Source organism: Anoplopoma fimbria, chromosome 22 (genome assembly GCF_027596085.1).
Source record: "Anoplopoma fimbria isolate UVic2021 breed Golden Eagle Sablefish chromosome 22, Afim_UVic_2022, whole genome shotgun sequence".
Lineage (NCBI taxonomy): Eukaryota > Metazoa > Chordata > Actinopteri > Perciformes > Anoplopomatidae > Anoplopoma > Anoplopoma fimbria.
This window is the reverse complement of record NC_072470.1, coordinates 1,421,095-1,448,764: the sequence shown is the minus strand read 5'-3', so window position 1 is coordinate 1,448,764 and position 27,670 is coordinate 1,421,095. Positions and strand designations below refer to the sequence as shown.

The 27,670-nt window shown below is 42.0% G+C and overlaps 4 protein-coding genes across 8 annotated transcripts; all 4 read left to right on the top strand.

Moving 5' to 3' along the window:
* The first annotated feature begins 1,421 nt into the window (after positions 1-1,421).
* On the top strand, positions 1,422-15,493 carry bin1b (bridging integrator 1b). Of its 5 annotated transcripts, none has more exons than XM_054623493.1 (16): positions 1,422-1,716; positions 7,476-7,556; positions 7,797-7,851; positions 7,998-8,092; positions 8,434-8,469; positions 9,086-9,181; positions 9,292-9,399; positions 10,832-10,917; positions 11,005-11,080; positions 11,241-11,296; positions 11,391-11,435; positions 11,961-12,003; positions 12,282-12,506; positions 13,902-13,955; positions 14,082-14,183; positions 14,328-15,493. In XM_054623493.1, exons 1-16 carry the CDS (start codon positions 1,636-1,638, stop codon positions 14,427-14,429), a joined length of 1,341 nt encoding a protein of 446 aa, XP_054479468.1. In that variant the 5' UTR covers positions 1,422-1,635; the 3' UTR covers positions 14,430-15,493. The 5 variants fall into 5 exon arrangements, with proteins under 5 accessions (XP_054479468.1, XP_054479466.1, XP_054479469.1 ...); XM_054623491.1 differs by having other exon boundaries at positions 11,961-12,005; positions 12,275-12,506; XM_054623494.1 differs by lacking the exon at positions 8,434-8,469 and having other exon boundaries at positions 1,423-1,716; positions 11,961-12,005; positions 12,275-12,506.
* A 510-nt stretch (positions 15,494-16,003) lies between these two features.
* LOC129111518 (tubulin alpha-1A chain-like) lies at positions 16,004-19,056 on the top strand. Its single transcript, XM_054623489.1, has 5 exons — positions 16,004-16,020; positions 17,331-17,365; positions 17,485-17,707; positions 17,786-17,934; positions 18,014-19,056. The coding sequence occupies exons 2-5, from the start codon at positions 17,363-17,365 to the stop codon at positions 18,992-18,994; spliced, it is 1,356 nt and encodes a 451-aa protein (XP_054479464.1). The 5' UTR covers positions 16,004-16,020; positions 17,331-17,362; the 3' UTR covers positions 18,995-19,056.
* Positions 19,057-20,850: 1,794 nt separating this feature from the next.
* On the top strand, positions 20,851-22,362 carry LOC129111521 (tubulin alpha-1A chain-like). The gene is made up of 3 exons (XM_054623497.1): positions 20,851-21,024; positions 21,126-21,274; positions 21,382-22,362. The coding sequence occupies exons 1-3, from the start codon at positions 20,904-20,906 to the stop codon at positions 22,360-22,362; spliced, it is 1,251 nt and encodes a 416-aa protein (XP_054479472.1). The 5' UTR covers positions 20,851-20,903.
* A 992-nt stretch (positions 22,363-23,354) lies between these two features.
* LOC129111519 (tubulin alpha chain) lies at positions 23,355-26,809 on the top strand. The gene is made up of 4 exons (XM_054623490.1): positions 23,355-23,428; positions 24,970-25,192; positions 25,413-25,561; positions 25,654-26,809. Exons 1-4 carry the CDS (start codon positions 23,426-23,428, stop codon positions 26,626-26,628), a joined length of 1,350 nt encoding a protein of 449 aa, XP_054479465.1. The 5' UTR covers positions 23,355-23,425; the 3' UTR covers positions 26,629-26,809.
* The last annotated feature ends 861 nt before the right edge of the window (positions 26,810-27,670 follow it).

Sequence of the window (27,670 nt, the reverse complement as noted above, 5' to 3'; positions counted from 1 at the left end):
AAGAAGCAGCTGTGAACTGACACAGATGAACTAAAGAGTGAGAAAACACTCGGAGTTAAAAGACTTTAAGTGAAACAATAATCCCTTAATAATCCCTTAATCTACTCTTAAAAACACACTTTACACATTAGCTATCATCTTAAAGTGTCATAAGGTTGGGATTTAGAGGTCTGGAACATTTTCAGGTGTGAAGTACTGATGTTTCAAGGGATTCTTACACAGTATTCAGGTATTTAATAGCATATTTTGAGGTATATATACCATAAATTAATGGATTTTTAAATGGGTTTTCTTCATAGATTCAAATGGTTAAAAACACATCCTTGAAATTCCTACAAAATGAAAAATAAAGGCACTTTTAAGGTATAATTTGAGGGATTTTTTGTGGGTCTTTTTATCACTTCAACAATGCAGGTATTCCATTAGATATACAATATTATATCACAATGAATTACCACAATAAAATACACCTTAATTGAATCACTGTTACTGTTAAATACCACACGGTATGAAAGCAATCCCTGAACTTTCATCTTAATTGAAAATGAAAGTTTAAGATACACTGTAAATTAAGGGTTTGTACCCCTCAAACATCCCTTAATCTGTGCAGAAAACCCATAAGAAATCCCTTTATATAATACAATCCATTCATTTATCAATAGAATTGCCTTTTAAATATCAAATTCACATGAACAAACCTGAACAACACCTTAAATCTATAATGTGATTTGTCAAATATGTCAGATGTGATGTCTAAATTAAGGGGAAAGTTATTGGTTTATTTATCACTCAGAACATGCAGATAATTAAGTTTAACAATCATATTATAACCCCATTAAATCCCATTAAACTCTGAATAATAATGGGTTAATTAGTGGTGTGTAAAGGTAAATATTGAAGGGATTTAGTTTCATAGTGAAGTCCACTGGTGTGTCATATTCTATGTAACATTACTGCTCTAATACAGAGATTTTAGAACAAATCATAGTGTATTTATGTGTTATTTGTTTACAGAAATCCAATAATGTTTAAGAAGTTATTTTGGGTGAAGAGATATGAAAAGAAAAAGATTTATTTTTTAAATTAAATTATATGGAAATGAGCCGCGTGTTGTTATTCATTTATACCTGGACACCTGGACACCTGATGACAGGTGTGGGTGACCTGCCGACACGTGAACGCACCATCACTGACATCTCCAGGAGCCTCCCATGGACTGATTTAGCCCTCACATCTGACTCTGTGTGCATAAATAAGGCCGTGCGTAAAGTATGCAACAGATGTCTGCTAATAATACCAACCCGCTGCGCCTTTAAGAGGAACCCTGAGGAGGAAACCTAATATCTCTCCATATCTCCATCACTTTAACAGTGAGAACAGGCAGATCTGCGAATCTGTCACAAACTCCACCTGCTTCTTGTGTGGTTTTTGTTTTGTCTCACATAAACCAGATTCAATTACGCATTGCACCTTTAAGAAGCTGTCACCGGATTAGGTTTACGCGCAGCCAGCCAAGGAAGGCTTTTACGCACCGTCGGTTCCAGAGTAGGGTCTCCGTCAGCGACGTGTCCCCCTCTGTCTCTCCTCTTCTTCACTGCTCCTGACACCGCCGGGGAGCCCTCCAAGCCTCCAGACATGGCCGAAATGGGGAAAGGGGTCACCGCTGGGAAACTGGCCATCAGTGTCCAGAAGAGGCTCACCAGAGCGCAGGAGAAGGTACTCTCGTCTTTCAGCAGGACTCCATGTCCTCCTGTCACTGTGCAACCTAACCCTCAACTCTGTACTGTCTAGCACTACTCATGCACTAGTGCTCTGTGGGCATGAGGGTGTGTTTTGTGCATTAATTGCTGGGTTGTTGGTTATCTGGAGAGTTTATGAGGCACATGAAACCTAAATGTGGTGATCTTGAGGCATTATATATGTGATGTATTGTTGGGTTCTCTGCACGGTTTAAGGGGTAAATGTCACCAGCATGAGAGACATCCATCCACTTAAACCTTAAAAGAACAATATTTCATAATCACATAGATTGTATCATAACGATGTGTCTTCATTAGTGGTTTAGGAGGTGTAATCGCTTTAAGATTAAATTAATCTCGGCTCAAACAGTGAATACTAGTAGTGGTATTTAAAGAAAAAACTTTAATTCATAGTTACGGAAAAGTACTAGCACTCGTATAAAGTATCCATAGTGTGGGAAGCAAAAGGCTGTTTGTTGTTGTTGGAGATTTTAATGCTTTTAGTTCATTAAAAAATGAGGATTTGTCCCATTTAAAGTGAACAGCAGAGTGTAAAAGTGACCAACAGTCTGAGTTATTATTGTCTGTCCTAATCACTCTTGTTGCTTAAGCCTGCGGAGGTTTTACCCTCTAATCACCTCAGTGGCCAACAGGAGCGCTGTCAGTCAGTCAGAGACTCAGGCCTCTTATTGTCCTCACTCTGTCTGTCTCCATGCGGACACGTCCGTCTTTCTGCTGGCTGTGTTTCCAAAAAAGACTCTCATAGCTGCTGGTGGATGCTTGAAACTCTAACCTCTCCTTCCTCAACTCTCCTCTGATGAGTAACTGCTCATTCCTCGTGGCAGCTGCACATGTTTAACCTCCTGAAGTTCAGATCCACACCTTCTCCTTCTCTTTAAGTCTGTAATCTAGTTCCTAAAGAGATATTTCCTAAAAGCTTTAAAAATCCCGGTGGGGTTTGGTGGAAGGGATTGTTGGGATTCAGGAGGACATTAGCTTAGCTTAGCATAAAGAATGGAACCAGAGGGAAACAGCTAGCCTAATCTGTACACAAATATAAAAAGGGAGTTACATTATGTGCTGGAACTATTTTCCTGTGTATCCATCCGCCTTATACTTCTGTGCAGCATCAATGCATTAAATATATACTAAGATAACTCATTATTATATTATATTATTGATGCATTAATGTGTGCAGCGCTTTAATGTTGCAGCATATACAGGTGGAGCTCATTGTAATGAATTTATGAGTCATTACAATGAGAAATTAGCATAAAATGGAAATACCCAGGTATAGTACCAGTACCTCCAAATTGTATGTAAGCACTGCACATGAGTAAATGTACTTAGTTTACTAGCTTTGATAAACAAACAAGCTATTAATCATTTATATTTACATTACATTACAGTCATTTAGCAGACGCTTTTATCCAAAGCGACTTACAGTCAGTAGTATATTACATATCAATTTAGAGGTGTTATATCATAAGTACTTCTACTTTCTTTCAAATACTTCATAATGAACTGTACACCAACCAGAGCTGCTCCAGGCCTGAAGTTTATCTTGTTTCAGAAGTGAACACCGATTTAAAAATATCTATCTCCCAGTTTCAACAGGACGTGGTAAAATACCTTATCTCACAGAAAGACTTTCACTTCTTCTTCTTCTTAAAGAATATACAGCATCCGTTTCAGAAGCAAAACCCAGCTGGGGTTAATCCAGATGTTATCAGCCCACTTTCCTTTATTTAAACATATTTCCACAAACTCATTAGTTTAGGACAAAGTCTAACACAAGATTGTCAGAAATGCTGCCTTTGTGACATTTTATAGATATAAATATACCAGAATGATTGCTTTTTTTTTAGGAAGAAACTAGCAGTAACAGTAGCCAATCAGTGATTATTAAAAATCCACAGAAGTTGTGGCCAGAGAGGTCAAAGGTCATGAAAAAGTAGGGGATGTTTTTGCACATCTGGAGACATAAAGAAGAGTTTATGTTCCTTAATTACAGAGAAAAAAAACCTAAATATATGAAATTAAAATTAATTATAATTAATTCAAATTCGATAAGAGAATTTTTTTAAATAGTCTGAAAATGTTGTGTAGTTTGGTTGATTGATTCTCAAACACTTCTTGTGTGTAGGGGTCCAATCTGAAATGTAAAGCCTTGAAGTCCTTGAATCCAGAGAGAGAAACAGAGAGCTGAAAGTTTATGTGGAGGAAAGCTAGAGAGTAAGAATTGAACTGCTCGGTCTGAGTCGTCTTGTGTGACGGACGCTGAGATACCGAGCCGTGGAGTAAAGGGGAAGGTCAGAGTATCATCTTCCCTCCGAGGTGGAGGAGGGGAGCGTCGGCTTCAGCTGTCCGTCTGCTGGCACGCCGCCTCCACCTCGACGCTTCGCCCACGGCCTTTATGTTTCTCCACGCTGTCAGGTTGTCATCTTTCATCATATTATCACCTTTTAGCTCTCTGAAAATAATGACTTTACTTCCATGATTTTAGAACTTGTCATTCAATTCCAGAGTTCTTTCATCTAAATGCTTTTAAAATAAAAATACAGCTTTATCTCATATTATTTATACATTTCGCTCAAAATTCCATAGTCATAGTCATAGTGATGTCTCATGAACCGGTCAGCTGTGCTGCAGAGCATGCTGGGAAAATTCCCCTCGGTGGAATCCGGATGAGTGCGGTGACAGTGGAGGGAGGTGGGGGAGGTGGTGCCCTTTAAAAAGCAGCCGGAGACCCGGTGTGGTGCTGGGAGTCAAAGAGGCCGGACCCCATGACACGAACCCCCACAGGGCCCCCAAAGACCCCCAAGACCCCCAAGACCCCCAAAGGTTCACTGATGGGTCATTTTGTTTTTGGCAACATGCACCAACAATAGAACAAAATAAAACTGCAGGTTAATCCAGTAATCTATCAAAATATGGCAACACTTTATTTTACACATAAACATTTACTGAATGGATTATTACTCTTTATAATGTAGTTGTACGCAGGTATGAGGAAGAGTTAATGAATGCTTTATTATAATGACAATAGGAACAGTTAATGTTATTAAATGCTTTATTATAATGACAATATGGTTAAACATGTCCTTATATCTACATTATAAACATGTTATTAAATGTCCTTATATCTACATTATAAACATGTTCATAAATATCCTTATATCTACATTATAAACATGTTATTAAATGTCCTTATATCTACATTATAAACATGTTAATAAATTAACAATATCTACATTATAAACCTGTTCATAAATGTCCTTATATCTACTTTATAAAATTATATTAAACGTCCTTATACCTACATTATATATCTACATTATAAACATATTAGATATCTTTACATGTACAGTACAAACATGTTATTAATTGTCCTTATACCTATATTATTTTTGTTCTCATATACAGTATTATAAGTGTAGAAAGTGAAGCAGTCATGTTGCTTTCTATGATTCATAATTTGAAGCTAAAGTTATGAAACCTGACAGTTGCCCTGCTCCGCCTGCACACCTGTCCCCCCTCCCTCCCTGGACTCCCAGCATGCCTCACTGCTGTGGGCGGGGCTCAGATGTGTGTGTGTGTGTGTGTGTGTGTGTGTGGGGTATCTATCTATAGCCCTTCTCGGCCTCCTCCTCATCGCTCTTAATACCCCACAAACTGCCTGTGTGTGCGCTCCAGGGTATTTTTGAGGGTGAAATTAAACACCGTTGGGTGGTGGACTCCTCTGAACGCACACACAAACACACAGACACACACACACACACACACACACACACACACACACATATACACACACACACTTACAGTAGTAAACTCAAGTACTGTATGTCCCATTACACATGAGTTTACAGTATGAAAACACAAACACATTTCCAGACTTCACGAGAGTCCCCCGAATGCACCGTGAGACATTTGACTGGTCTACAATGGGCCGGCAGACACTGAGGGCTGTGAAGGACACACCAGTTGTGTCGTCCAAATATAGGTCCGGATTTTAATAGACACCAACGATTCAAATATCTTAAGTGCAGCAAAGGCTTTGAATTTTCTATAAATAAAAGCAATAATACCAGAATGAAATAAGTAAAACAGAAGAGTTGATGCTCTAGTATCTAATGATGCCGCTTAGATGAGAGGAGACATTTTACTGCTGATACTTGTAGTACTACTCCTGTAAAGTGTGAGGCAGCAGGTGTGTGCGTTGCAGAGGGGAAGTCCCCGTCGTGGTGTTGATGGCGGTTTGTGTATCCGTCACAGGATTAGGGCGGCAGGTGGTGCTGATGGCGGCGGCGGCGCTGGAGGCTCAGATTAGCTGGTGACCTTGGCCAACTAACAACAGCGAAATGAACGAATCCCTTCTTCACCTCCAACAACAGCAGTTCATACAAATACAGTAGCAGTGAAAAGTTTGGACACACCTTCTCATTCAACTACTGTGAAGAATCTAAAATATAAAACATATTCTGGTTGGTTGAGCATTTGTTTGTTTGCCACATAATTCCACATGTGTTCCTTCATAGTTTGGATGTCTTCAATATTAATCTACAATGTAGAAAATAATAAAAATAAAGAAAAATCATTGAATGAGAAGGTGTGTCCAAACTTTTGACTGGTACTGTATACAACCTTTTTAGTCCATATTATAACATTATTTTATCACACCTTTTAATATGCAACAGAGAAATGGATCCAGTAAAAGAGGCGGATGCAACTTTCACCGAACCTCAGAAAAATAGGGTTAAAATGTATTTAATATATATATATATATATATATATATATATATATATATATATATATATAATATATATATATATATATATATAAAAATAATAATAAAAACATAAAAAACATTAATTCAAAGAAATACATAGTATAAAAGTAATCTAAAAAGAGAAAAATCTGAAAAATAATAAAGGGAAGTAAAAAAAAAACTTGCATAAAATAATACTAAATAAATAGCTAATAAAAGATAATAAAATAAAAAACTAAAACCTTTAAACATACAATTTAATTAAAAATATATATATTTTCATGACAAAACATTATTTAAAAAAAAGTTTTTTAGAAGTTTCATACTGAAAATATTGTATTAATATTCCTCATCTTTTCTCAGTAGTTTCCTGTCACTGCAGTCTCTCTAACTCATGATAAAAGGATGAATCATGAATTTAAAACGGGATTGATTATCAGGGACGAGGCACCCAATCGGGTGACCTGATTTTAATCAGGTCACCCGATTGGACGTCTTCTCAGGTTCACACGGGATGATCAACATCTCCAACACTACGGGCAGATTACACCTTTGTCATGGCCGCTATGTGGAGTACAGGTGTGACATTAGTAATCTCTAATCTCTGATCTGTCTGGTTGTGATGGTGACAGACGGATCCATGTTCTACTTTTTGTGGAATAATAACTAGTTTTATTTCCTCATCCTGTGAAGCTGAAGCTCAGGAATCTTCATGAAGGAACTTGAGAGATTGTGCCAAATGTTTTTTTCTGTCATTCAGGATCATGTTTACATGTGTCATCATGTCATTTAGGCTTTAACCTTTGACCTCTGTATCCTGGCTGCTACTTTAAAGACAGTTTAAAGGCGGTTTAAGTGGTTCGCTTCAACCTAAAAAAAGGCTAAAGGCTGCTTATCCAATCCAGTGATGAAATGAAATGAGACATGCATTGATTATCATATTGATCGTATGTCGTCTCCTCTGCAGGTCATGCAGAAGCTCGGCAAAGCAGATGAGACACGAGACGCCGCCTTCGAGGAAATGGTGGCCAACTTCAACAAGCAGATGGTCAGCAGCCATTTTACTCCTTTTTTAAAAAGAAAAACATACTTGATTATTGAAAAAATATTTATTCTCTCAGCAGGTCATACAATCAGGCGACAAAGAGTGGAATTTTGAGCTTTTATTTGTATTTCGATATGATATTTCAAGCTCTAATGACATCGTAGTTTTCACATATTTATATATATGTATATATATATATATACACACATATTTATATTGATTCTCCTGTGTTTGCTCCTGCAGACAGAAGGCAGCAAACTGCAGAAAGACCTGAAAGCCTACCTGTTAGCAGTGAAAAGTGAGTGTTGAATGTAACTGGAGTCAGTAACCCGACGCTCAGACAGCCACCTGTGATCTAAGTTTACATATGAAGGAGTTCTACTGTACTTTATATCAGCGAGAGGCTCCACAGAGAGGCAGGTATGATCCTCTGTTCTCTTGCAGCGATGCACGACGCCTCTCGGCGGCTCCAGGACTGTCTGGCCGACATGTACGAGCCGGAATGGTTCGGCAAAGAGGAGATGGACGCGCTGACGGAGGTGAGACCAGGAGACGGTTCACTGATGAACAGTTACTCACTGCTTCTCTTCAACATGGCCGTCTCTGCTTCCACCTCAGCATCAGGGCCTCTTATGGAAGAATTATAAAGCTTAAATGTGATGTTAATGTTACACATTGGAATATTCACTGAAGGCAAATAATCTTCCAAACAAAAAAGTCTCAAACTTTACAACTGGAAATATGTTTATTCTATTATATTTAAAAGCTCAAAGTTCTCAGCTGTGCATGATTCCCCTCCCTCTCTCTCATTCCTCCTCTCTCTGCCTGCTAACACTCTTTCTTTCTCTTAACTGCATGCGTCTGTCCTTCCACCCTGAAGGAGATGATAGAGAAGGAGATGGACAATAACTTGGAGGTAAAAGGTCAGAGAGCAGCCAGTGTTTCCCACGGCTGTTCCAGTTTGGTTTCATGCTGGGAACACTGGTGGAGCTCTGCAGTAGAGGAAGTAGTGCTGGTGTTAGACCGGAAACTGTGATTGATGCAGAAATATACATTTTATGATACTTCTACTTCCACTCGACTTCATCGCAGATACAAATCTACTTTTTTACTTCACAAAATGAAAAAAGTAACGAAGTAATGAATTATTATAAATTACTGTACCAGCAGTATATAAAGTCATTAAAATAAGCTCAACCTTTACCAGCTGTAACATTAAAGTGATAAACACATTAGTGCATCAAATACAATAATATTATTCTGCATAATGAGTACTTTAAGTACATTTTTATGCTAGTACTTTTACTTCAGTACTCGTGTCCGTAGTTGCTATAACAGAAGAAAACGGGCTTCCCCTTTATTATTTTCTAATCATATTAAACACCTTTTCTTTCATACCTCAGAGTTAAATGTGTGTGTGTGTGTGTGTGTGTGTGTGTGTGTGTGTGTGTGTGTGTGTGTGTGTGTGTGTGTGTGTGTGTGTGTGTGTGTGTGTGTGTGTGTGTGTGTGTGTGTGTGTGTGTGTGTTTCAGGACACAGACACTCTGTGGTTAGACTACCACCAGAACATCACCGACAAATCTTTGACCATTCTGGACTCGTACCTGGCTCAGTTCCCTGATATCAAGGTCTTTTTACATTTCCACAAACATTTATTTGCTCATTTTAACAATAAAACAATATATATTCATGTTCTTATGAATAAATAACAGCAGATAATCTGACCTGGGTTCTGCAGGCTCGCATAGCGAAGCGGGACAGGAAGATGGTGGACTTCGACAGCGCCCGGCATCACTTCAGCTCCTTACAGAAGGGAAAGAAGAAGGACGAGGCCAAGATCGCCAAGGTAACCACCAGTGTGTGTGTGTGTGTGATGCATTATGGGATGTGTATGCAGTTTGCACGCTGCCCATGTTAAAGCTTAAAGGAATAGTTCTTGACTTAAGGTGGTATGAGTTACTAAATGCACAGATCATCATACCACCTTAAGTCTGCTGCGTCACTTTAACTTGTGAGCTAATTAACCCAAGTCTGCTCAATGCTAATTAACATGTTTGTGTCTTGAATTGTTTGCTTTTCTTCTTTCTTCCTCTCTCTCTTCTGTTCTTCCACTCCTTCCTTGTTGTCTTCCTCCTCCTCCTCCTCTTCCTCCTCTCTCTCTCTTGCATGGTGTGTGTTGGTTAGCAAGCAGCTCTGTTGGAGATGGCGGCTCCCAGCTGGGCTCAGGGTTTGATATCAGCCCACCAGGTGGCTCAGACTAACCTCTCCTTCAACCAGGTGAAACTCTGGTTCATCATTGACTCCCTCACCCCTCCTCACCCCTCCTCACCCCCGGCCCTCAGCAGGCTCTCTGCACACGATCACCGGTTCTCCTTCCAAATCGGCTGCTTTTTGTAGCTGAAAACTGAAATATCTCAACAACTACATGATGGATTGCCATGATTGTTTTTACACACATTCATGGTCACCAGAGGATGAATCCTGCTGACTTTGGAGATCCTCTGACTTTCCCTCTAGCGCCATCTTCAGGTTGATACGTGTTTTTGACTAAATAACTGCAAAACTAACGACATTCCCATCAGCCTCAGCTGTACTTTGCTGCAAATTAGCATGTTAGCATGCTAACACACTTAACACACTCTAGTTATTGGATTGGGCACTTGATAATGTTTTTGTGCAGGTAAAGAGTCAGGTGTGATTGGGTTTGAGTCATTTCAGTTCATTCCAGCGAGCTGAAATATTATTATTCAAACTATATTATGATTTTCTCTCTTTGAAGATCATTTTTCATCAATGCTGCTATAGTTTTATGAAGCTCTTCCTCATCCTGTATGAGAAACCCAATAAATGCCCAGAACAAATAAGTTTGTTAAAGAAAACATTTTATAATTTTTTTATCCACGCTAACGTCGGACAGAGAAGAATCTGCAAAACAAAATCCATGCTTCTTCTCTGATGATCATGTGTAGAGAGCCTCAGTATAATTTGATCCCCAATCCAAATATTGTTTACGTTGTTTTTGTGTTGTAGAAGAAGAAGAAGTAGTTTTGTTCAGATTTTTATTTGGATTGTTATGAAACCCTGTATGTGTGTTGTCTGCATGTTCGAGTGCTCTTTTTTTTTTTACTTAAAAAAATAGTATTACAGACAGACAGATATATTATTATTCTGTGTGTGTGTGTGTGTGTGTGTGTGTGTGTGTGTGTGTGTGTGTGTGTGTGTGTGTGTGTGTGTGTGTGTGTGTGTGTGTGTGTGTGTGTGTGTGTGTGTGTGTGTAGGCCGAGGAGGAGTTGGGTCGAGCTCAGAAGATTTTCGAGGAGCTGAACGTGGAGTTACAAGACGAGCTTCCATCACTGTGGGACAAGTGAGACTCTTTTTTTCTTCTTCTTCTTCTACAAAATCTTTAAAGACGACTCGGGACAAATGTTTAAAACTTTGTGTGTGTGTGCAGTCGTGTTGGCGTCTATGTTAACACATTCCAGGGCCTGGCAGGTAATCAGGAGAAGTTCCACGGGGAAATGAACAAGGTGAGTGGACCCGTTCTGGTGTGATTGATTGATTGATTGATTGATTGATTGATTGATTGATTGATTGATTGATTGATTGATTGATTGATTGATTGATTGATTGATGGAATGATCAGTAAAGGTATTGATCCGTCTCTATCTGCTCTGTGCGTCTCCTCAGCTCAGTCAAAACCTGAACGACATCATGACCAAACTGGAAGAGCAGCGGGAGCAGAAGTAAGTGAGGCTTTTAGTTTTTAGTCAGATTTTAAAGGTTTAAGGTTCAGTAGAAACACTTAAATAATGTCCCTCACACCGCCCCCTACTTTAGAAAAGGTGCTACTGCAGAAGCAAAGACAGGAGACGGTGCCAAGAGGTAAAATAAAGGCTGAGCATGCAACACTTTGTTTGTCTCTGGCAACAATGGAATGCAAGCTTAACCCTTTAATTAACAGCAACTGTAAATATAAAACTTAGGGAAAAAAGGTTAAACAAAATGTATTGCTTCACTACCTGCTCAAGAGCAGCTTCAGCTCCACAGCTCTGGGATTTAAACCTGTAACTCCTTCTGCATCTCTAACTTTTGATGGACACTTCCTGTCTGCTTCCTGTTTTGTTTATAACCTCCTGAAGACGTCATCTAATGCTTGTTTTGTTGTGGATATCTGACAGCGTCCATGTTTCACTGCAGGTCAACCTGTTGAGTTGAGACACAGTAGATGTTTGTTTAAAGTGGTTTGTCGGCCTCGTGTGGATGGAACTGAAAACTGCATGTGTGATGAGTTTGATTCAGTAAATCATCTTTCACTCTTTCTTCTTCTTCTTCTTCTTCTTCTTCTTCTTCTGGTCCCTATTTTCATGCACTTTTTTGTCCTACCTCTCATCTTTTTCTTTCTCTCAGTGAGGCAACCAACCACAGTGAATCAGCCAGCCCAGCACCAAAGGTAAAGTTAAACATCTGGCCATGTCCACACTGATGTATAAACTCTCTTCTTTACAGCAGTAGAGTCATGTTGATGACTATAAAGAGCTTTTACAACAACACAAAGCATCCAAACACAGATAATGCAGCATAAAACCAAAGATTCACAGGAAGCCCTGTCTGGTTGTCTAACATGCATCCACCGTTTAGTGTACTAATGTGTCCCTGTCTCCCTCGCTGCTTTGCATGCGTGCACGTGTGTGTGCTCTGTGGTTTGGATTGAACCTCCTGGTGGTGCAGAGGCCCGGTCCTCGGCCCGGTCCTCCTCCCGGTCCTCCTCCCGGTCCTCCTCCCGGTCATCCTCCCGGTCCTCCTCCCGGTCCTCCTCCCGGTCCTCCTCCCAGTCGGCCTCCGCCCCGACTGATTCCGTCTCCGGACCCGAGGCAGCAGCGGGTGGACCCGGTAGAGGACGAGGCCTCGGTGTCTGACGCTAACACAGACTCCGTTACCACGACGACGCAGCAGGTCAGACCGGTTATTCTGCAAATACATCCTGGTTCCTTTTAAAGAGACCCCTCTGTGTGACTGTAACCTGCAGACAGTTAGTCTAGATAGTAAACCCTCCTGACCCCAGTGTGTGTGTATGTGTGTGTGAGGCAGAGTGAGCCCTGGTCGGGGGTGAACCTGCTGGATTGGGATGTTGAGGTATTACAGCCCGTCACATCTCCAGCTCCCGAGGTGGGTGTGCTTCATTAAGGTCAAAGGTTGACGAGGCTGAAGGGGTGAAGACGCGTGTTTATATGCAGATTTAAAAACCTGTTTTTTATGATTTCAATTCACCTCGACTGAACTGATCTGACAACCACAGAAGACACTAAAATTCTAAGTTTGAGTCCTCAAAAGAGATCAAACGTTAGACTGCATGTAAACACAGTTTCTAATATTTTGTCTGTGTGTGTGTGTGTGTTATGTCATTTTGTTCTTAACTTGAACACATCCACTGCATGGCCATTCAGCCTCACTTTGCATGCAAATGTTTGTTTTTCTTATTGGCTGATCAGAGAATCTGAAGGAGATTTTATAATAATTTGCTAAACATTCTCAGGAGTTCCCTTTAAATACGTATAATTCATGTGTGCTTCCTTAATGTTTTAATACTTTAATAAAGACCTGCAAACTTGGTCTCACTGGTGTTCTTGTCTTTAACTGCACCACGGAAGGCGCCATCATGGGACTCATGGGTAAGCATGGGCTCCTGAGCTCTTAACGGAGAAACTGTCTCTTTTATTTCCTACAATGATCATGTGAAGTAGAGCAGAGGAAGATGGACTCTAGACAAAGAAATAACTGCATCTTTTTCCACCAAAACCTCCGTCCCTTCCTTTACGATGCCCGTACCACCCGGGGTCGTGACCTTCATGATGCTCCTCCCATCCTTCCTCCTACTTTCCCTCTTGCTTCCAAACCCGCCACAATGCTCCACAACCCCGTTACCTTTTGTAGCAAGAACAGACCTCTGCAGAGCCCCAGCATGAAGAGGATCGATCCCCAGAGGAAGCCTCAGCTGGCTGGGATCCCGATGAAAGCAACGCCCAGCCCGGCTGGGAGGACGCTGAGGCGGCTAAGGGTCAGGAGAGCGAACCCCACGTCGCTCCATCGTACAGCGAGCCCAGCTGGGAAGACGATGGCGCTGGAGCTGGAGGTGGCTGGGGTGATGATGGAGAGGCCCAGGTAGGGTCGGATGATAGGGAGGCAGGAAAAGCCTGGAATTCAAGGATCCCTAGTGAGAGTCACCAGACCCCTCTCTTCTTTCTTCTTCTTTCTCTTTTTTCTGTTTAATGCTTCACACCTTCTTCACACATCTGGCTTTGACTTCCTAAATAAAACACCTGGACCTTCTCTGCTTGTTTTATGCTGCAGAGTGCGGTGACCAACGGCTCAGAAGGAGACATGCCTCCAGGATTCCTCTACAAGGTTAAATCACTTGTAATTAATACAGTAGTAGAGTTTAAAATAATGACATGAACTTTATGATGAGGTTTCTGTTTCACTGGGTTCAAATATTGTTTCATTAAAACCTTTACGGTGTTTTTACGTCAGGTGAAAGCAGTACACGAGTACGCCGCCACGGACGGTGACGAGCTGGAGCTGACCATCGGAGATTCTGTGCTGGTTATGGCCTTCGACAACCCAGATGAACAGGTATCAGTTTCTCTTTTCCTACTTTGCATCGACCAAGCACGACATTAGTGACTTTTGCAAACAAGTTAAGTTATATATAAATTTAAACCTATTGACTTGACAGATTTGTCACATTCCTGCACTGAAACGTCTGTCTCTCTGCAGGACGACGGCTGGCTCATGGGCGTGCAGGAATCTCACTGGGTGCAGAACAAAGATATTTCAGCCAAAGGCGTTTTCCCTGAGAACTTTACTCAGAAGGTTTAAAGGTGCATCAGCCCCTTTCAGTGCCCCAAACTCCTCAAATATAGATGTAACTGGAAAAGACCTGGTGGAATAGTCACTAAATGTTAAAACATTAGGAAACATCTTAGCGGCTACGACACCAAATGATTTGTTTGTGCCAGTTACATATTTACAGAAATCCAAATTCAGCGTTTGTAGTAAAAAAGAGGATTAAGTTTCACCCTGACTCACTATATTTTGGTAAATTTAGTCAAATTGTACACCAAAATTTAAAACTTCTTGATTTTGTTTGGATTTCTTATTCCTGTTTATTTATATTCTGAACTCAAACGAGACAGGAACCCCAATGTGTTGGTGATATTCAAAAAGGATTAAGTTGTGGATGTGTTGTATGAATGTCAGAATGTTTATTGTCAACAGTTTGAGGGCTTCGCAGTTCCTTGCATGAAGCATTTGATTGCCTCGTCGTTGTCTTTGTCGCACTGTGACACCAGGTCGTATCGCTCTATGAGGTGTCCTAGAATAGAGCCCTGGGGAACACCACAGATATAAACAGGACGTTTGCACGGCGCTGCCTTGCATTTTCAAAAATCTATTAGTTTCTTGGGCTTGTAGGATTATCAAAGGGAACAGTAGTTTTTATTTCACAGGCCATTTTGAGGACATGACTAAATGTGTGGCTTACATTTTTTTCTAATGCACATATGCTTTTATTTTGGTTTTAAGTCATATTTTCATTAATGGGTGAAATGCAAAACCTGATCATCAAACTTTCCTCCATCTTCTTTAGTTTAAAAAATACTCAGGGGATGAATGCTATCTTTCGACATTTCCCCTGTGAATTGAACAGCATCTCTGTGTGCCCAGAACACTGCATCACTACTGTGCCGACGCTTTTTCTTTAGAAATCAGGCTGCATACTTTGAGCCCGAAACGACAATGCAAGCAGCAAAGTGAGAGACTCCATTTAAACCTTATTAAACAAAGTTGAACCCATGCAAACTGTATTTTTATATTGTGTGGAGTTGATGAACAAGGTGATAACTAATTCACCATCTGTTGGTCCGTGTCATTAAAGATGAATGAAAAACACATGTGCCGTCTTCCTTTTTAACTTTATCCTGGATCTGCTGAACATTTATCTTTTCGATATATATTTAGGTGTTAAAGAGTTTAAGTATTTTCAATAATAAAACCACTAATATCTCATAGTTTTTTGTGCTACAGCCGTTTATAAGCACCATGCGTTTTCTAGATGAAGCATGCACATTTAGTTTGCATTGTTTATTCATATTGCTAGTTGGTTAAATTTGTGATTTTAATGATTTTCTATTTGAGTTACCTGTCGGAGTTCTTCTTCCTGGTCTGATTAAAGGTGGAGCTTGACTTTATTGTGAGGCTTAAAACCAGGACCATACCAGGTGCTCTGAGATCAAGGGGGGATGATCAGGTTTCCTTTGTGCTGGGTGTTAATTTTCTCCCCTGTGAGTGTTTATTGGTTTGGACAGTCAGTATATATATTTGCCCTCAGCTCTCTTTCAGTTACCTTTTGTTTTATTGAGCTGTGGAGTTCTGTTGTCTTAAGGAAGCATCAATCATCCCCTACCTGCCTGTGAGTTTATCCACTACACCTATATATCTTGTTCTTCTGTTTATGACTTTTTGTTGCTGTTACAATTGTGATTCTTTGTGTAGCTGTTTAACACAGTATTGGGGAACAAAAACACATTGTGTGCAGCAAACTTACTCTCTAAGAAAGAAAAGACGATAAGGACAAAAAGTAAAAATAATAAGAAATGTACAATTTATGAAAGAAAGAAACTTGCATATCTGTCTTCTTAAAAGACAAGAGATTAATAATATAAAGAAATAAAGCACCTTATTTACTTACATTGTTAAGAGAAAGAACATATCCGTTTGTCTACAGAGTGAAATCAGCCCAATCAATCTCTGTATTTTGATATTTCTAAATGTAAACTGTTTTTAAATTGTTCATAAGTGATCCCACAATTTATTTGGCATGCATGCATTTATTTATTTGCATCCTTATGTCTTTATATGCAGGCTAAGTTTTATGCACTGCAACGTTCGTAACTCAGTACTTTATGCAGTCGGTGTTTGTGAATGTGCTGCACGTCTTCCACCAGCAGGTGATGCCTTTGAGTGAATCTGTCACATTTGAAGTAGTAGAAGTAGTTTGTTGTCGTTGTTCTGTTGCTTGACTACCGAGAACAGACAAAAGCTCCTTTGTTTTTGTTGTTAACAACTACATCTGGCTGCAACATACACATAGTGAATACAATTATCTAATTAAGTGCCCATTGTTTATTATCATAACCTTTATGTTTATTTTATTTGGTTTATGGAGACTGCACAGTGTGTTATAGGAGGGAGAATATCTCAATCGGGATATGCAGCAACACTCTAGAGGCCGCGGTGTGACCTTACGTCTCTATAACAACAGGACACCCAATCATGTGGAAAACACAACAAGCCTCATAGAGAGAGGGGAGGACAGGGGAGGACAGGGGAGGCTTCCTCTAGCATAGTATTGTTTCGACTTTAGTGAATTTATAGAGCATGTCAACAGATGAACAGATTGAATAATTCTGGACACAAATGTTCTTGCATTTCCCTGAATCTCCTTGACTCCCGTGTCTAGATAAGCCGATCTGAATTTCAATACTAAAAGAATGCTCTGTTTGCTTTGACTTCTATGAGGTCTACATGCTCGACATATGTGGGAGTTATACATTACCTTAGACCTGGACTGAGGGTTAGTGAGGTGTGGTGGAGCAGCTGAATGATTAACCCAGTTAACCCCCCAGACAACAAAGCTTGTTGCCATAGTTACCTGAGTTTGGAGGAACTATAAGTACCGGAGAAGTCTTACCATTAACAGACGGCACCTTTCCCCTGCAGATCCTCAACGTCAGCAGCCGGAGTTTGTAATCATGGTAAGAGTCACAGTTTCAGGTCATAAAGTGTGAATGTGTAATGTCTACAATGTTTGTTGCAGCTCATTATTCAAAAGCAGATTTACCTAACCAAATTTCTGTCTGTTGTGCTCCTCCAGCGTGAATGCCTCTCTATCCATGTCGGTCAGGCCGGGGTTCAAATGGGCAATGCATGCTGGGAGCTTTACTGCCTGGAGCACGGCATCCAGCCGGACGGTCAGATGCCCAGCGACAAGACCATCGGAGGAGGAGACGACTCCTTCAACACCTTCTTCAGTGAGACTGGAGCCGGCAAACATGTTCCCAGAGCCGTCTTTGTGGATCTGGAGCCAACAGTCATTGGTAAGATCATTATCCTCTGATGCAAAGTTGCACAGTTTGAAAAAGTTTGATTATATCTCCAGTGTTTTCTGATTACAGATGAGGTCCGTACAGGAACCTACCGCCAGCTCTTCCACCCCGAGCAGCTGATCACTGGAAAGGAGGACGCCGCCAACAACTACGCCCGCGGTCACTACACCATCGGCAAGGAGATCATCGACCTGGTGCTGGACAGGACACGCAAACTGGTGAGTTATCCTGCAGAACCTTCACATGTCACTTCAGGTGTCATGAGTCACAGAGTGAAGATGAGTTGTCTCCCTGCAGGCTGACCAGTGCACAGGGCTCCAGGGTTTCCTCATCTTCCACTCCTTTGGAGGAGGAACCGGCTCTGGCTTCACCTCCCTGCTGATGGAGCGTCTCTCTGTCGACTACGGCAAAAAGTCAAAGCTTGAGTTTGCAGTTTACCCAGCCCCCCAGGTGTCCACAGCTGTGGTGGAGCCTTACAACTCCATCCTGACCACCCACACCACCCTGGAGCACTCTGACTGCGCCTTCATGGTGGACAACGAGGCCATCTACGACATCTGCCGCAGGAACCTGGACATCGATCGCCCCACCTACACCAACCTGAACCGTCTGATCGGACAGATCGTCTCCTCCATCACCGCCTCCCTGCGCTTTGACGGAGCCCTGAATGTGGACCTGACGGAGTTCCAGACCAACTTGGTGCCCTACCCTCGTATCCACTTCCCTCTGGCCACCTACGCCCCGGTTATCTCAGCAGAGAAGGCCTATCACGAGCAGCTCACAGTCGCTGAGATCACCAACGCCTGCTTCGAGCCCGCCAACCAGATGGTGAAGTGTGACCCCCGTCACGGTAAATACATGGCGTGCTGCCTCCTGTACCGTGGAGACGTGGTGCCCAAAGATGTCAACTCCGCCATCGCCACCATCAAAACCAAGCGCACCATCCAGTTTGTGGACTGGTGTCCCACCGGCTTCAAGGTGGGCATCAACTACCAGCCCCCCACCGTGGTGCCTGGAGGAGACCTGGCCAAGGTGCAGCGGGCCGTGTGCATGCTGAGCAACACCACCGCCATCGCCGAGGCCTGGGCTCGACTCGACCACAAGTTCGACCTGATGTACGCCAAGAGGGCCTTCGTCCACTGGTACGTGGGGGAGGGGATGGAGGAGGGGGAGTTCTCAGAGGCCAGAGAGGACATGGCCGCCCTGGAGAAGGATTACGAGGAGGTGGGCACCGACAGCGTTGGGGACGAAGGAGAGGAAGAGGGCGAAGAATATTAAGAGCCTAAAACATGGTGTTGCATGTATTCACAAAACTAAGCCACAATTGTATCTCAGTTGTAACCAGATAACATAATAAATAAAGCAAAACTGTGAAGCATTTGTGTTTTTTATTTGTGCAAACATCTGCCAGAAAAGGTCTTAAATTCGGTCTTGTAACAATAAGAAGCCTAGCAGGAATGTTGCATCCACCACCTCCTTATTATGTGCTAATGAGTAGTTTCTCCCACTACCTCTATGTTAAGATCAGTTGCCTTTAAATATCAAACAGACGGAGGGGCAGAGTAACTAGGGAAACTAAAGGGGAGGGTGTTCTGGCAGCCCTGACTTGGCAGAGGCAAGCAGTTTGTCATTACGTCTCCAGGGTTACCTCCAGATGCAGAGGTGAAACATATAACAGCAATTTGAACTCAAACAATAGATCCTGTCATTAACTAGGATTTACCTCTTGTTAGGAACGAACAGCGCCAAGACAATCATGGAAATGTTTCCATTCAGCTTTCTAAAGCATGTTGATCAACTAAAACCCGTTCAGTAGTTGGAGGAAGACTTTAAACCAATATCTAAAGCTCTTGGGGGAAATTCCTCAGGCAGAACTCCTAATCCTTTGTTAATCTAGCTTTAAATTTTGCATGCATGAAGGTCCTTTTCTCTTTCTTTTGCGTAGTAAAACTCTGGAACAATCCCTACAACACATCGATGCTCTGTAACCTGCTGCAAAAGAAACCTAGATCCCAAACATCTCCTGCCCGTGAGAGAAGGACTCTCTGACGTTATCCCCAGCATGCGGTCTGCTTCTTTTGCGTTGCAAATGAATTTGGACCAAACTTGTGATGTAACGGTGATCCGTAACAAAAGCCTATTCAGGTCACTCTGGGGAGGTATCTACTTTTTTTCCCTCTGCAAGGCAAGAAAACTGAGGCTCAGAATGAGCTGTGTTTACAGGAGTTTTCACGTTTTAATTTGTTAATTTAAACTGTACTCTCTTAGAATATTTAATGTGCACAAGCTATGGCTGTCTTGTAACTGAGAGGTCATGAGTTTGATCCAACAGCAGGCAAATAACCAGCCTTTGTGGGCAACTTTAAACCCCCACCTGTTCTCTGCAACAACTACATCTAAAATGTGAAACTGGAGGAGAGGGCGGATAGTTATGGGTCATATTTCACAGCCGCTCTGGTCTTTGTTGGTGGTTACTCATTCGTGTCAGAACAGCCGTTGCTCCTTGGATCCGAGCAGGGGAGCCCACCAGTTGATTTTCTTTTTTTTCTGCTGTTCCTCCTCATCTTTCATCAAAGGAGATGGTGTTTGCTTCACCCGCTCCTCCAGTTACCACAACATGCCAGGCTGTTGCCTAGCGATGCTGCGCTATAAAGCAGCAATGCTTCACTTGTAACTAACGCTACATCCCCAGCCACTCATCTCAGGTGAACGAGGGACTGCTACCAGCAACGGAAACATGGTGAGACATTTTTATTTAATGTTTAAGAACAACACATGAGCCAACTTTTAATGAGACGTAAAAGACACCTCAGAAAGATATATTAGATGTATATCAGTATACTGTGTGCTATGCAGCAGTCTGTGTTTGGCAGCAATAACCTTAAAGGCAATTAGTGACAGAGAAAATGAAACAAAGCAGCTCTTTCTGTTTGGTGTAAAAAGTTAAAGTCCTCTTAGGTTTTGGTGTTGCTAAGTGATCGTTGAAGTCAATGCTATAGTATGTGATTATTGGTTTTCATTCATTTATTTGTTTTTTTTATTGTATGCAACAAGTTCTTATCATCTAAACCACTTGCTCCTGCAGCGTGAGTGTATCTCTATCCACGTCGGCCAGGCCGGAGCTCAGATAGGCAATGCATGCTGGGAGCTCTACTGCCTGGAGCACGGCATCCAGCCGGACGGTCAGATGCCCAGCGACAAGACCATCGGAGGAGGAGACGACTCCTTCAACACCTTCTTCAGTGAGACTGGAGCCGGCAAACATGTTCCCAGAGCCGTCTTTGTGGATCTGGAGCCAACAGTCATTGGTAGATAAACATTTAGGATGCAACACTATTGGAATGGGTCCTCCAACAATGAATTGGATTTGTGAATGTTTGATTTCATTGTGCATTTCTTCCAATTACAGATGAGGTCCGTACAGGAACCTACCGCCAGCTCTTCCATCCTGAGCAGCTGATCACTGGAAAGGAAGACGCCGCCAACAACTACGCCCGGGGTCACTACACCATCGGCAAGGAGATCATCGACCTGGTGCTGGACAGGATTCGCAAACTGGTGAGTTATCCTTCAGAACCATTACATTACAGTCATTTAGCAGAAGACCTTCACATGCCACTTCAGGTGTCATGAGTCACAAGTGAAGATGAGTTGTCTCCCTGCAGGCTGACCAGTGCACAGGGCTCCAGGGTTTCCTCATCTTCCACTCCTTTGGAGGAGGAACCGGCTCTGGCTTCACCTCCCTGCTGATGGAGCGTCTCTCTGTCGACTACGGCAAAAAGTCAAAGCTTGAGTTTGCCATCTATCCAGCTCCCCAGGTGTCCACAGCTGTGGTTGAGCCTTACAACTCCATCCTGACCACCCACACCACCCTGGAGCACTCTGACTGCGCCTTCATGGTGGACAACGAGGCCATCTACGACATCTGCCGCAGGAACCTGGACATCGAGCGCCCCACCTACACCAACCTGAACCGTCTGATCGGACAGATCGTCTCCTCCATCACCGCCTCCCTGCGCTTTGACGGAGCCCTGAACGTGGACCTGACGGAGTTCCAGACCAACTTGGTGCCCTACCCTCGTATCCACTTCCCTCTGGCCACCTACGCCCCGGTTATCTCAGCAGAGAAGGCCTATCACGAGCAGCTCTCGGTCGCTGAGATCACCAACGCCTGCTTCGAGCCCGCCAACCAGATGGTGAAGTGTGACCCTCGTCACGGTAAATACATGGCGTGCTGCCTCCTGTACCGTGGAGACGTGGTGCCCAAAGATGTCAACTCCGCCATCGCCACCATCAAAACCAAGCGCACCATCCAGTTTGTGGACTGGTGTCCCACCGGCTTCAAGGTGGGCATCAACTACCAGCCCCCCACCGTGGTGCCTGGAGGAGACCTGGCCAAGGTGCAGCGGGCCGTGTGCATGCTGAGCAACACCACCGCCATCGCCGAGGCCTGGGCTCGACTCGACCACAAGTTCGACCTGATGTACGCCAAGAGGGCCTTCGTCCACTGGTATGTTGGAGAGGGGATGGAGGAGGGGGAGTTCTCAGAGGCCAGAGAGGACATGGCCGCCCTGGAGAAGGATTACGAGGAGGTGGGCACCGACAGCATCGGGGACGAAGGAGAGGAAGAGGGCGAAGAATATTAGGTTTGAAATAAAAAACCAAAACAAACAATGACTTGGAAGTAGAGTTTTATTTAGGAATTTGCATTGTTCACAATAGGATCTACTCTTTGCTTAACAGCTGTGCTCAAATTTCACATTGATATTCTTTATTTAACAGATATTTATCAACATATGTCAAGCCCTGAATGATCATGTAGCAATGCAGACAGATTAAAATGAATTCACTGTCAAGATATCATCTTTCCTATGTGTCTTTGTCCTGAAACAATAAAGTGAGACGTGTTAACATTGGCGTACTTTGTGGTCAGTGTCAATACAACCCAGCCCTTGATCCCACTGCGTAGCTCTTGCTGCATTAACTCCCTCACCTCCTTGATGCGCACTGAACATTTAAGCCTAATTCCTCCACACAGCATGTGCAATGCCTTGCATAACACAAACACCTCAGGATTAAACCAGGGTTCTTTAGTGATGCAAATAGGTTTCAGTCTTCATTACACATAAAGGAATAAGAAATGTTCTATTTTTATTATTTTAACTGAAAATCAAATGTTCTCTTGATGACAAAATGACAGAAAAAGTGTTAAATAACTTATTTTATTGATAGATTTAGGCTCACACGTGTCAGTTATATGTAACTTTAAGTAGTAATGAATTATAATGGAAGTGGATTTGAGTCATGCTGCCTTCAGGTGCCGCTCCTACATTTCCACTCCCAAATTGAGAGATCACAAATAAGACTGGTGTTTTCTGGGTAATAAAAACTATAAAACAGTCATATGTTGCTGTGTGTTTGCATTATTTGCCCAGTGAAAATAATGACTTCATAAAAGGCTAATTGTTACTCAAAACTTCAATGAATCCAATAAAACATGATCGATTCCAATTTCCCTCAGATGACGCAGCTAAACTGTCAGAAGGGGAACATTTCGAGCCGCGCCTGAACGCAGCGGCGCCCCTACGTCACTCTGGCTCCGCCCCCTTGGGAGGGTATAATTACAGCTGCAGCACTTCCGGTCCTCACACCCGCCTTCAACACCCGATTCTTCACCGTCGGAAAGAAGGAGTATTTAAAAAAACAAAGATGGTGAGTCAAAAAAACATTAAAAAAAAAAATATATCTGCATGCTTTTAGAAATATATTAGAATATGAGATTATTGTTTTTATTAAAAAAAAAAAAAAAAAAAAGCCTTTAATGAAAAAAATATATAAAAATATATTCCTACTGCACAATATTTTTAAATGTTTATTTTAATAGTGTAAATTAGTAATAATAAAATCCCTAAAAAAAATAATTAATAATTATAAAATAAGCTCTGATTGTTCTCGCGGTGACGTCACGGGAGGTAACGTTCACGTACTGCCGCAGACAAGCGTAAATTAGAGGTCCACCGTTTAAAACAATCCCGTTATGTGCGCTTATTAGATAAAATGACGTCATTTAAGAGGTGAGCGTTGGGTGAGCGCCCATGTAACGGTGTCTGTTAAAACATAGCGGCGTTTTTTTTAAATTAGTTTTTCGTTTCAGCAGGCGCCATCAGATAACGCCCTGTCCCTGAACGCAGCACAAAGGCAGGGCTTTGCAGCAGTGTGGGGGCAGGGAGCGGAGTTTCTTCTTCGTTTCCTTTTTTTTTTTGTTCTCCCTCCTCAGCCTCTGTGAGGGCGGGGCTGACCCGCCTCAGCGCCGCAGTCACCGGAACTGTGACTCAGCAGACATTAGTGATGGAGCCGAGCCACAGCCCGGAGCTCCTGGTTTATTAAAACGTCCCTGAAGGCACCATTTAAAAAATAATGAATAGATGGAGCTTTATTGTAATATAACATTTAAAGTAATTAAAAAATATGCATCACAATTTAAAGTAATAAAAAAATGTGCATTATAATTTAAAGTAATAAAAAATATGCATCACAATTTAAAATAATAAAAAAAATAGATGGAGCTTCAATTTAAAATTATAATGAATATAAAATTTAAAGTAATAAAAAAAATATGCAGGACAATTTAAAATAATAAAAAAATATGCATCATAATTTAAAGTAATAAAAAATATGCATCATAATTTAAAGTAATAAAAAATATGCATCACAATTTAAAATAATAAAAAAATAGATGGAGCTTTATAATAATATAAAATTTAAAGTAATAAAAAAATATGCATGACAATTTAAAAGTAATAAAAAATATGCATCATAATTTTTAAAAAAAATAATCATAATTTAAAATAATAAAAAAATAGATGGAGCTTTATAATAATATTTATATTTAGGAGTTATGTTGGGATTGTCAGCATATCGGCCATTTTGTTTTTGTTCCATAAAGATGCCAACAAAGAAATTATGTCAGACTTTAAAAAAAAAAAAAAAATATGCATGACAATTTAAAGTAATTAAAAAATATGCATCATAATTTAAAGTAATTAAAAAATATGCATCATAATTTAAAGTAATTAAAAAATATGCATCATAATTTAAAGTAATAAAAAATATGCATCACAATTTAAAATAATAAGTAGAAGACAATAGATAAGTTGTTTAATCAACTAAATGTTACTGTGTTTGCCTCTTTTTTTTTTTTAAATATAATAATGATATAATACTGAAACAAATTTGTCTCTTCTCTCCTGCAGCGTGAGTGTATTTCTATGCATGTCGGCCAGGCCGGAGCCCAGATGGGCAATGCATGCTGGGAGCTCTACTGTCTGGAGCACGGCATCCAGCCGGACGGACAGATGCCCAGCGACAAGACCATCGGCGGAGGAGACGACTCCTTCAACACCTTCTTCAGTGAGACTGGAGCCGGCAAACATGTTCCCAGAGCCGTCTTTGTGGATCTGGAGCCAACAGTCATAGGTAAGATGAGTTTTATTAATCACAGAGGGAGCTTCTATTAATTACAACTTAATGTATACATATTGATGTTGTATACTGAAACATTTCAGATTATTCAACTGGTCTTAACCATGCTAGCTTGCAGACGTGTATTTGTACCATGAGCCGTTATTGCAACCAAAGTCCTAAGAGGAATCTGAATATAGCATTGCTATAAGCCAGCATTCTCGTTGCTCCGCAGATGAGGTCCGAACAGGAACCTACCGTCAGCTCTTCCACCCCGAGCAGCTGATCACTGGAAAGGAGGACGCCGCCAACAACTACGCCCGCGGTCACTACACAGTCGGAAAGGAGATCATCGACCTGGTGCTGGACAGGACACGCAAACTGGTGAGCTCTAATTATTAATAAAACATTTTTTGTATTAAGTGTTTTTGTTTCCTCAATGATCATAATAACCCTTATTGTTTTTATTTTCTCAGGCTGACCAGTGCACAGGGCTCCAGGGTTTCCTCATCTTCCACTCCTTTGGAGGAGGAACCGGCTCTGGCTTCACCTCTCTGCTGATGGAGCGTCTCTCTGTCGACTACGGCAAAAAGTCAAAGCTTGAGTTTGCAGTTTACCCAGCTCCCCAGGTGTCCACAGCTGTGGTAGAGCCTTACAACTCCATCCTCACCACCCACACCACCCTGGAGCACTCTGACTGCGCCTTCATGGTGGACAACGAGGCCATCTACGACATCTGCCGCAGGAACCTGGACATCGAGCGCCCCACCTACACCAACCTGAACCGTCTGATCGGACAGATCGTCTCCTCCATCACCGCCTCCCTGCGCTTTGACGGAGCCTTGAACGTGGACCTGACGGAGTTCCAGACCAACTTGGTGCCCTACCCTCGTATCCACTTCCCTCTGGCCACCTACGCCCCGGTTATCTCAGCAGAGAAGGCCTATCACGAGCAGCTCTCGGTCGCTGACATCACCAACGCCTGCTTCGAGCCCGCCAACCAGATGGTGAAGTGTGACCCTCGTCACGGTAAATACATGGCGTGCTGCCTCCTGTACCGTGGAGACGTGGTGCCCAAAGATGTCAACTCCGCCATCGCCACCATCAAAACCAAGCGCACCATCCAGTTTGTGGACTGGTGTCCCACCGGCTTCAAGGTGGGCATCAACTACCAGCCCCCCACCGTGGTTCCTGGAGGAGACCTGGCCAAGGTGCAGCGGGCCGTGTGCATGCTGAGCAACACCACCGCCATCGCCGAGGCCTGGGCTCGACTCGACCACAAGTTCGACCTGATGTACGCCAAGAGGGCCTTCGTCCACTGGTACGTGGGAGAGGGGATGGAGGAGGGAGAGTTCTCAGAGGCCAGAGAGGACATGGCCGCCCTGGAGAAGGATTACGAGGAGGTGGGCACCGACAGCGTTGGGGAGGAGGATGAAGGAGAGGAGTACTAGCTCCCTGAACATCTGTAGCTTGCTGTGGCTCCAATACGACCCCAGAAAGAAGAGCCAAACTCAAACGTCTCTATTGCTCAGCAATATTGGACTCATTCCTTAAATTCTGCACATTCCAGCAAGCTACATGAATGTCATTCCTCGTTTAAATCTGCAAACCAATAAATGGAACATGAAGTCATTCTTTTGTCCTGTGTTTACTTCACTTCATATGAATATGTCTTAAACATAGTTCCATCTACTCGGACTGATAAGTGTTATAAGAATTGTGTATCGACAGTAGTTGGGTTTCTCTTTTAAAAAATGACGATTTTAAAAGTTAATCCGCAATATGATCCAATCTCAGTAAAGATTTTAGTCAACTGATCATGTCTAGTTTATTTTGTTTGTATGTTTAAGGTAATGTCTGACAAAGTAAAATAAATAAATCTAACTACAAATTAGAAACCTGTGAAATTGTGACACTATTCTCAGGGGGAAATAATCACCAAATGTCTTACCTGGTCAGATGTAACATTTGTTATGTCATGCAGAATGTCATTAATTCAAATGGCCTCCTGGTCCCCTTACTGCAGACTGGGAGATTATTTTTTTTGCAGTGTGTTAAAACCCTCAGAACAATGAAACCACTGTTGCCGGAGAGAAGCTCAGATGGAAGCAGATTAAACCTCCATTGTCCACAGCGATTGTTCAGCTAAGTATTTTATTTCCAGGGTGGAAAGATCACGTTAAGCTTTTAGTGTGGACGCACCTGGTGTTGCTCCTCCAATTTCATATTATTTTGATTCATAAGGGTAAAATAAATAAAGAAAAATACTCTCCCTCAACGGGGTTATGTGCTCGACTATTTCTTGCTTCTGAGATCAATTTAAATGAATATTGATCTCTTATTTTGGCTTTAAAATGTCATCATTGTTCACTTGAGATCTACTTATTTCAGAGGTTATAATATATGGCATTTAATATGGATTTAGCTTATTCAACTTGCTGTAAATGACTGTATGATTTCTGATTCTTCTTCACCAGGATGTGTGAGCACCAT

Coding starts and splice junctions, on each gene's coding strand:
- LOC129111519 (XM_054623490.1), top strand. Junction 25,193..25,412: donor TCTGGAGCCAACAGTCATAG/GTAAGATGAGTT, acceptor GTTGCTCCGCAG/ATGAGGTCCGAACAGGAACC. Junction 25,562..25,653: donor TGGACAGGACACGCAAACTG/GTGAGCTCTAAT, acceptor TTATTTTCTCAG/GCTGACCAGTGCACAGGGCT.
- bin1b (XM_054623491.1), top strand. CDS start 1,636: ATGGCCGAAATGGGGAAAGGGGTCACCGCTGGGAAACTGGCCATCAGT. Junction 7,852..7,997: donor CTACCTGTTAGCAGTGAAAA/GTGAGTGTTGAA, acceptor GTTCTCTTGCAG/CGATGCACGACGCCTCTCGG. Junction 12,507..13,901: donor TTACCACGACGACGCAGCAG/GTCAGACCGGTT, acceptor TTTATGCTGCAG/AGTGCGGTGACCAACGGCTC.
- LOC129111518 (XM_054623489.1), top strand. Junction 17,708..17,785: donor TCTGGAGCCAACAGTCATTG/GTAAGATCATTA, acceptor TTCTGATTACAG/ATGAGGTCCGTACAGGAACC. Junction 17,935..18,013: donor TGGACAGGACACGCAAACTG/GTGAGTTATCCT, acceptor GTCTCCCTGCAG/GCTGACCAGTGCACAGGGCT.
- LOC129111521 (XM_054623497.1), top strand. CDS start 20,904: ATGCCCAGCGACAAGACCATCGGAGGAGGAGACGACTCCTTCAACACC. Junction 21,025..21,125: donor TCTGGAGCCAACAGTCATTG/GTAGATAAACAT, acceptor TTCCAATTACAG/ATGAGGTCCGTACAGGAACC. Junction 21,275..21,381: donor TGGACAGGATTCGCAAACTG/GTGAGTTATCCT, acceptor GTCTCCCTGCAG/GCTGACCAGTGCACAGGGCT.